Source organism: Microtus oregoni, unplaced genomic scaffold (assembly GCF_018167655.1).
Source record: "Microtus oregoni isolate MIOR12 unplaced genomic scaffold, Mior012 000063F_ref0000156, whole genome shotgun sequence".
NCBI lineage: Eukaryota > Metazoa > Chordata > Mammalia > Rodentia > Cricetidae > Microtus > Microtus oregoni.
Window position 1 is genome coordinate 10,974,620 of NW_024543873.1, and position 9,960 is coordinate 10,984,579.

Sequence of the window (9,960 nt, forward strand, 5' to 3'; positions counted from 1 at the left end):
CTGTCCAGATAGGGGCTCTAGCCTTTATACAGATTGTTTGTGCTTTCAAACCCTCCTGTGGCCCTGTTTGCAAATGTCACATTTGTCATAAGTCAAGAATCCATGCCTGGTTCTATTCCTGAGCTTTCTATTCTGTTCCATGGATCTATTTTTCCTTGTGCTGGTACATACTGTTTTAACCATCGTAGCTTTATAATAAGTTCTGATGCTTGGTAAAGCAAGCCCTCCCACATCCTTGTTCTTCAGATGTGTCTTGGCTCTCAGCCTTTTGCATATCCTTATTGCATTTAGAAAGATGCTTGCCAAGTTTTTCCTCAAACAAATCAACCAAATAAAATAACTCATTGGGATGTATTGAGGTGCAGCAAATGTTTACAGTTCTTTTCTAATTGATTTTTTGAGACTATCATTTCTGAGTCCTGTGTTTACATTATTTTCAGCTCTCCCTTTCCCCCTCCAACTCCTCCTGTGTCTCCTTCCTCCTTCTCAAATCATTGACCTCTTCTATTGACCTCTAATTAAATATGTGTGATACCATATACCACAAGGCTCACAACCTCTTGCTCTAAATTGAACACTCGTGGGAAGTCAAAAGAAGCTGGCCAAGATTTGTCTCATCTTGCTCAATGTAAAAGCCACTTGCTCCTCCTCCTCCTCTTCTTCTTCTTCATTTCTTTCTTTATTTATTTATTTAATTTTTTTTTTTGAGACAGGGTTTCTCTGTGTAACAGCTCTTTCTGTCCTGGAACTTGTTCTATAGACCAGGCTGGCCTCGAACTCACAGAGATCCGCCTTCCTCTGCCTTCTGAGTGCAGGGATTAAAGGTGTGTACCACCATCATCCGGCTGAGCCCCAGTTAATAGTCACCACCAGCTGTCCCCTAACTCTTGGTCCTGCTTCAGATGAACCTCTCTTTACACAAAATAAATCTATGCATCTCTGAATGTGTAGAATACTTTTTTATTAAGGGTCCCCAGTTTCCCCAGATTGATTTAAAAACATCCTCCTGCCGGGTATTGGTGGTGCACGCCTTTAATCCCAGCACTAGGGAAACAGAGGCAGGCAGATCTCTGTGAGTTCGAGGCCAGTCTGGTCTATAAGAGTTAGTTCCAGGACAGGCTCCAAAGCTACAGAGAAACCCTGTCTCAAAAAACAAAAAACAAAACAAAAAATCCTCCCTTCTGAAAGCAATAAGATCTATTAGGAATATGGTACATATAAACATACTTTTATTTGTAAGAATGTAAGTAGATATATGCACATATTTTACATGTCTATTGATAGGAGTAAATGCGTTAGCATATTACTTACTACTGCTAGGAAAATTATCTATCCACACAAGAGGCAGGCGCATGTTTGTTACAGATGTAAGAACCTTCAGGCACCAAATGTCACTTAAATGAAGGAAAAATTAAAGGTTAGCAAACGAATTGAGTTTTTCCCCCATTGTAATATGGTATACATGGTCTATGTGTGTGTATGCATGTGGCTATCTCTCCGTACGTATTTGTGTGCTTACAGTATACTCTGGTAAACAGGTTGGCCAAATACTTTCTTAATAATGGAATCTGTTCAGACACTCTGAGCACTAATCTGAATTTTTCTTAGACCAGACAGGAAAAGGCTAATGTTACAAAATAATTTGGTTATGCCCTAAATATGAAGCTCTGCATCTTTCTACATATAGTTCAGGAATGAAAAGGAAAATGCTGGCGATAAGACACACAGAGTGCCCTCCCTCAGGTTTGGATAAAGAGTTCTGTGAACACTTAACCATGAATGCCCCTATCTTTTATTTTGAAATCTCATTAAAATTTCTTCTATTTCATTTGCTAAATTTCAGATTATTCTATGAGCCAGTCACAACAACTTGTGGGCATACCTTTTGCATGAAGTGTCTTGAGAGATGCCTAGATCATAACGCGAAGTGTCCACTGTGCAAAGATTCTCTTTTCCAGGTAAACCGCTCTTTCTTCCTCGGTTGTGTTAACTTATTTTTTACTAACTCAGTGCTCAACTGGGTCCTAAGCCACTGTACTGTGCTTGGCCAAAATACCTCCCCCCATCCCCCCCCCCCCCCCGCTTACCATCTGTTTATTTCTGCTGTCTCCTAAACATCCTTTCTCTCTCCACAAAGTCCTTCAGGAAAATGAGGCAACATCTAGCTTTTCAATAACTCTCAGTAATGAAGTTCATTTGTGTTAGAAGCAAAAGCATGAACTAGACGATAAACAGAAATCTTGGTTCTGGTACCTTTGTGGCACTGCATAAACAATAATCTTGAGTGAATTTTGCTTCCACTATCCTTGAACTAGATAGCTCTGACTTCGGCATACAGTGATGTTTACTTATGCTTAAAGAGGTCAGCTGCTGTAGGCCCCAGCCACCACCTGCTCAGAGAACCATCTCAGATGTCAATGTGATCTTTCGACAACTCCTCGGGAGCCACCGCTCTTATCAGCAGATACTTGTCAAGCTTTGAGGACTTGAGAGTCATCAAAATTAACGATGCAAGCGTATATCTTCATGTGGGCCTTATGGGCTTTCCTATAGCAAAAGAAAGAGATGTATGTTGCTTTCCTTCCTTCAGAGACTCGAGGATCTCAGCTTACAAACAGTATTACTGTTGCTTTCCCCTTATCATCCCTGAAAAGAGGCCGCAGGAGCTGGGTTATCTCTAGAGAATGGCAACGCAGGCTGGTAGTTCCAGGATTTGGGAAGCTGAGACAGTGGCATTGTGAGTTCAATGTCTACCTGAGTCACCCAGGATAGACCTTGTCTCATGAAGAAAAGTGATTATTTATAAGTTCTTTTTTTTACAAATATTTATTTATTTATTTATTATGTATACAATAGTCTGTCTGTGTGTATGTCTGCAGGCCAGAAGAGGGCACCAGATCTCAGTTCAGATGGTTGTGAGCCACCATGTGGTTGCTGGGAATTGAACTCAGGACCTTTGGAAGAGCAGGCAATGCTCTTTACCACTGAGCCATTTCTCCAAACCCCCCTATTTATAGGTTCTTATAGGCCCACAGAAGTGCATGCTGAGCCTCTCTTACCTCTGACATTGACAAAAAGGAGCTAGAGCGAAGCCATCGTCCAGGGTAGCCTTGAGAAGGAGAATGGGAAACCGCTAATGGAATAGCTTCACTTAGATAAAGACGTGGGATTCACAACCTGATTGTAGATAAGATTCTCATGGTTCTTCTATTTAAATGAGATATCCATGCTGAGTTAGTTAACACCATAAAGTTCACACCAACAGAAGGAGAAACATCTACCATATGCTCAGCCTCTAGAGAAAAGCGCTGTTACCATTTTAGGGTGTCCGCTTCCTGGAGTTTTGTTTTAGCATCAGCAGAGGAATCACTTTCCCACGTAGACTGCCTACCTCTTGAGGCACTGCTTTCCCCTAAAACCTGGGACTGGACATTATGGATTTTTGCCTGTTGCCATGCAATGGCCGTACTTGATAAGGCATCCAGAAGGCAGAAGCCGTGGGATCTCAGACTCAGAGGCTCGAAGATATTCTCATCTAGCTCTGTATTCATCCAGGGGCATACTTCCACCACTTAACAGAGTGATACATATTCCAGCCATGTTAGTTGTTGAGTAGAGACTCCTGGGGAAGAAACAAAATTAATTGTCTGAAGCCAGCAATTTGGTACTTAGGAGCTCCCTCTGCTGAGTCCCACCACAATCAATTCTCTGCAGATATTAATTTTTTATTTATTATTATTTGAGAATTTCACGAGTGCTGTATTTACTTCCTTTTTCCCTCTCTCCTTCCATCCAATCCTGCCTATGACCCCCCCACTCCCTCTCAATTTTGTGACCTCATATTCTTTAACTAGTGTTTCATATATGTGTGCATATAAATATATAACTACGACTTTCCGAGTCCAGTTAGTGTTGCTCATACGCATGTGCTCTTGGGGCTGATCACTGATATTAAATGACCAATTAACGGCTTTCTCCCTGGGGAAGATGGATCCTTCCCCTCCCAGCAGCCTTTAGTGGCCTGGAGCTCCTCATCTAGGAATAGCTTCATGGGATTTCCTCATTACACAAATAATAGGTTTTCTGGGGATGTCATTTGTTCAAGCCTTGTTTAGAGAATTGTATTTTTGTTCAGATTTTATGGGTACAACTTTCCAGGCATATAGAGAAGGAAGCACACATCCTGGTCCTCTGGCTCTTACCGCCTTTCTGCCCCCTCTTCTGTGATGTCCTGAGTCTTACATGTAGGGATTGTGTTGTAGTTGTTCAATTGGGGATGAGCAGCCCACAGTGGATTGTTATCTACATTTTGACCAGTTGTGACTTTCTGTACTAGTCTTTGTCTGCTACAAAAAGAAGCTTCTTCGGTGAGGGGTGAGAGCTGCACGTCCCTGAAGGATAAGTATTTAGAATACAATTACAAATAGATTGTATTGCTTTAGGAAAGTTGAAATAATAAGTTCTCCTCTAAGGTTTTACTGTTCTATTAGAAGATATTTTACCATTCAATGTTTGGGCCATATTATTAATACATACTGCACTTAGATCTCTGGGTATGCATATGGTAGGGACATTCTAACCTAAGTCTGATTCTGAGTTTCAGTGATACCTAAGATGGTGACATAAACTGGCAATGAGACAACCACCTGTATTTGGCCATTAGTTTTTGTGTGGTTTCTATTTTAACTAAAGTTAAGACATGGAGACTTGGCAATATCTAGGAGCCAGGGATTCGATTGGAGTGGAGGTGGGCAAGGCAACAAAGGGTACATGAACACAGCTGTCTGATTCTCTGGACCCTTTGTGTTTCAGCACTTCCAAGATAGAGTTCGTAAACACAAAAATACAGTTCAGACATGAACCTCTCAAATCCAAAGCTTTATGACATCTGTGAAATTTTTCAAAAGCTTAATGCAACATTTTTTGTTAAAATATTTTTTAATTATAAATGTTCAATTGAATTTTTTTAGGAAAATCATAACTCTAACATCCAAAAGATACATATATTGTGGCTGGATTAGCTTCCAAATCCAAATTACAACACATGCATGATTTGACTACTGTCTGGTCTCCATCAGACTACATCTGGGCTACACTTGATTGTCTGTGTTTTTTTTTTTTCGTGTGGACTGTATATTATCTCATTACTTTGATCCATTTCTAGGGCTTTCAATCAAGAAAGTACAGCAAGAACATAATAATGGAAGAACTAATAGCTAAATTCCTGCCAGAAGAACTCAGGGAACGAAAGCGCCTTCATGAAGAGGAAATGGAAGAACTTTCTAAGTATGTTTTAATGCATGTTTCTGGCTTCCGTTTCATGTGTGTCCACTCACAAAAACTGACACATTTCCTAGCAACTTCTGGTTCAATGATGCCATGTCGTTACTAGCTTGACATGGCCATGAGGAGAATATTTGCATCATGGAAGTCAACAAATGCTACAAATTGTCCTCCCCCCCCCCGCATCCCTCTCAGAAGCAGTTGTTAAACATTTACCAGTATGTCTCCTAAGAAGCTCAGCGGCAAAGCACAGAGGCACCTGATGCGTCTCAGCACTAGGAAGTACGTGCTATGGGCTGGACTGAGTTAACGGGCAGCTTAATCAGCAGACCTCATGAGACAGCTAGGAGATGCCTTCAAGTCCTTAAGCGGGTGATGGCTGGGTAAACAGTGGTGTGAAGCCACACCTGGGGTTAAGGCCCAGTTCTATCAGGGAGTGTGTTTCGTGGTCGTGGACATGCCATTCAACCTTTCTGGGATTCAGTTCCCTTGCCAGTGACTTGAAGCTGATAGCTCTTGTATTGTAGGCTTATTCTGAAGACCCGAATGAGTTGCTGCACAGCAAGCACTTATTAAGGCAATAGTGCCTATACTCGCTGTGTATTTTCTCTGCTGCACAGTATGAGAGGGGAAGGCTCGGAATGGAGACATAATTGGATCTTCCGGGGCTCTGAGTGCCATGCACTTAGCAAAAAAGCAGGAAATAACAGCTAAGTCCTGCACCTCTGGCTGCTGCCCTCTACCCGGCCCTCCCTAAGAGTTCTGACAGCGTTCTGCTGGAAAACAGCTTCCTGAGGGAAAAATCACGGCTGTTTTTATGCCCTCTGGGAAGAGATCACTTTCGAACTGGGCGTCCCATTTGTCTGGATGTGCCTTCACTTCACATGTTTTTCTCAGAGACTAAATTTTTTTTTATATTGAAACCACTCTGCACAGTTTTATCTCATTTCTGATCCTTCACTTAGTCTTTAACCCAGTGGTTCTCAACCTTCCTAACGCTGTGACCTTCTAATACAGTTCCTCATAACATGGGAGTCCCAACCATAAAAATATTTTCGTTGCTACTTCATAACTGCAATTTTGCTGCTGTTATAAATCATAATGCAAATACCTGCTATGCAGAGTATCTGATATGCAACCACTGTGAAAGGGCTATTTGACCCCCAAAGGGGTCATGACCCACAGGTTGAGAATGGTTGTTTTAACCTCTCTGAGTCCTTTTCTCAACTATCATGCAAAGTTGTCCTAATAAATAGTGGTACATACTGAGGGGCTTTCTGTTTAAAGGCATCTCAGACTGGACCCCTTTTAGGATTTATACAGATGGTCTTACATTTCTTGGCCCCTTTAGATGTAGTGTCCCTGCACCAGTTTTACTGGATGCTTCAGGGGACTAGGATCTATGAAGAGCTGTCCCAGTTGGGGATTCCCCATAGAGCCATGTGTCTGAATTTTCAAGGATATTTATTGAAAGGCAGATTCCTGCATCGCAATTCCAGAGGGAATGCATCAGTATCTCTGAAGGTGTAATGGTCCAGTCATCTAGACTTAAGGGTCCCCAATTATTCTTATGTCCATGAGCATTTGAGCATCACTGGGCTACATTTGTCTTGGCGGTCTCTTGCTGGCTACTCCTCCTAGCTGGGTCTGCTCCAATGGTCTCTGAGAGACGTGGCAAACTTGAGATGCTTGTAAGGACTTTGCGGTACTGCCCATCTGCAAAGCTGGGTGCATTTATAACATCAGTGCTCTTCTTCATATCTCAAACAAAATGCCTGAAGTGGTCCAAATGAGAGAGAGGGAGGGAGAAAGGGAGGGAAGAAAGGTAGGAGCAGCATAGTACTATGCTATTAGTATTATAATACATCATTATGTATTATATTATGTATTAGTATACTGTATTACTGTATTAGTATTATAATACAGTATTATGGTAATCGAGATCTAATCAACAAACTTAGAATGTGTGCAATGCCAGCTTAGGCTTTCAGACTTGGATCATGGAAATTGCCTTACAGAATCAAGTGCACTTCAATGTTTCCCTATCCGCCATTAAACTTTGATGACTCCTTGTCTTACTCCAAGGAAACATACTGTGACATTGACCAACCTGTCGGTTCTCTGCTCCATTGGTTTAAGATCCATTTCATCTTCTCTTCCCGACAGCTTAACTAAGAATGTGCCTATTTTCGTTTGCACCATGGCCTATCCCACTGTCCCTTGTCCCCTGCATATCTTTGAGCCTTGTTATCGCCTGATGATTCGGAGATGTATTGAGACAGGCACAAAACAGTTTGGCATGTGCCTTGGAGATCCTGTCAGAGGGTAAGTGAGGAGACCTAGGGAACAGGGAAGTTAGGTATAAGGGTGATGGAGGAAGGTCATTGGTTAAATAAATAGAAACTGCTTGGCCCTCATTGGTTAGAAGATAGGTGGGAGGAGTAAACAGAACAGAACGCTGGGAGGAAGAGGAAGTGAGCTCAGACTCCAGAGCTCTCCTCTCGGGAGCAGACGCCTCAGAGAGACGCCATGCTCCCAGCTCCCAGGCAGACGCACCCGATGAAGCTCCGACCCAGGATGGACATAGGCTAGAATCTTCCCAGTAAGCGCACCTAGGGGCGCTACACAGATGATTAGAAATGGGCTAAATTAATATGTGAGAATTAGCCTAGAAGAGGCTAGATAGAAATGGGCCAAGCAGTGATTAAATGAATACAGTTTGTGTGTTGTTATTTTGGGCATAAGCTAGCCAGGCAGCCGGGGTGCTGGGGACACAGCCCCACCACCCTTATTTCAACATAAGGGGATTTCTCTTTTACTTCGGAGGGCTTCGTGTGGTGGGATCAACCAAGTTCGTGAGGTTAGCCAGCTCAGAGCACCCAAACATCTGTGAGGATCACGTTCCCTCTGATACCTACTTTATAGTATGAGTTCTATTTTAAGTAACCCCAGAGGTAATCTTTCATTAAGCAGGTTCCATACATTGCAAAACTTGTCTTGTAGGCTAGGGCTGTAGCTCAGCTTGCCTGTCAGTCACAAAGCCTGGGAATCGATCCTCCGCAGTACATAAACCTGGAGTGCTGCACACCCACAATCCCAATAGTAGTGAGTTGGAGACAAGATAAAACAAAGTTTAAGGTCACCCATGACTACATGCGAAGTCCAGGGACAGCCCACAATACATGAGAGCCTGTCTCAAAAACAAGTGAAACCCAGAAACACACAAACAAAATTGTTTTGTAAAGAGTGTTAGCCCTAGAGCTAAGTTACCCACTTTAATATTTGAGTGCTGGCCTTGGAGTTACCTTTGATGTTGGGAAAATCATTTAGCCTTTCTGTCTCCAGTTTCTTTGTATGTTAAGTGGGCATGATGGTATGCCTACCTAGCTGGTCTTGCTTATTGGGAGAGCTGATGGGCTCCAAGCATTACACAAGGTTCCTATCCAAATAAGTCCATTGGGGATACTGTAATATAATGTTGTGTAGCAAGTAATTTATAAGCAATAGGGTTTTTTTTGAGCCAGGGTTTCATACTGTAACCTAAGGTGACCTGGAACTCACTGTATAGCCCAGACTTGCCTCAAACTCATGGCAATTCTGCTTCAGCCTCCCCTACATTAGGATTCCAGGTGTGAGCCACCACAGGCAATAGACATTTATGCCTACAGTTATCAAGGCTGTGATGCCTACAGCCAATGTGCCAGCATCTGATAACAGTAATGTTTTCTTTTTCTGAATCCAGAGTCTAGGTAGGTGTCTTAGTTAGGGTTTCTGTTGCTGTGCAGAGACACCATGACCATGGCAACCCTTCTAAAGGAAAACATTTAACTGGGGTGGCTCACTTACAGTTCAGAGGTTCAGTCCGTTATGGTCATGAAAGAACATGACAGCAAACAGGCAGACCTCTTGGTCAGAAGGCAATAGGAAGTGGACTCAGACACTGGGTAATATCCTCAGCATAGGAGACCTCAAAGCCCACCTCCACATTGCCACACTTCCTTCACCAAGGCCATACCTACTCCAACAAAGCCACACTTCCCAATAGTGCCATTCCATATGAGCTTAAAAGGGCCATCATTGCGTTCAGACTACCACAGAAGTTATTCTACCATTGAACTATATCCTAAGCCTATTTTATTTCATTTAAGACCAGGTAGGACTAAGTTGCCTAAGCCAACCTCAAATTTGTGGTTCACCTGCCAACAGCCTCTTTTGTGGCTAGGACTATCATTATATGCTCTCATGTCCAGGATGTGGATAACATCTTGGTAGAAAGGCAAGGAGGAAGGGAGAGAAGGGAAGCCCAACCCTCCTCTTGCTAAAGAACACACTTTTGCAGTAATTAATCCACTCATGTGGGCAATGCCTTCAAGGCCTGATCACTTCTTAAAGGCAGGACCAGTGTTAAAATGGCAATTCAATTTCAACACCAGCTTTTGAGAAGGACAAACATTGAAACCAAAGCACTGCACATAGTGTGCAATCAACAAATGAGAGTCAGTTTACCATTCTGTTCAGATCTTTTCTCCTCACAGGTGCTGTCTGATGGATAGGTACAGTTGTAGATCAGCGCAGAGAAGTCCTCTAGCAAACAGCCCAGGGTGCTAGGCATGGTGATCTAGGCCAAGGACGGCAGAACTCATCAACAATCCACTCTCTTGACTTGATTCTCAATAA

General features: G+C 42.6%; 1 protein-coding gene across 1 annotated transcript in view; it reads left to right on the plus strand.

Annotated features, from left to right (window-relative positions):
* The window catches only part of LOC121439852 (LON peptidase N-terminal domain and RING finger protein 3-like), a 188,102-nt gene extending 180,490 nt beyond the window's left edge, over window positions 1-7,612 (plus strand). The window contains exons 7-9 of the mRNA XM_041640464.1: window positions 1,844-1,958; window positions 5,165-5,286; window positions 7,450-7,612. Coding sequence (XP_041496398.1) covers window positions 1,844-1,958; window positions 5,165-5,286; window positions 7,450-7,612 — 400 coding nt within the window. The remainder of the gene's footprint in view (window positions 1-1,843; window positions 1,959-5,164; window positions 5,287-7,449) is intronic.
* Window positions 7,613-9,960: the final 2,348 nt, after the last annotated feature.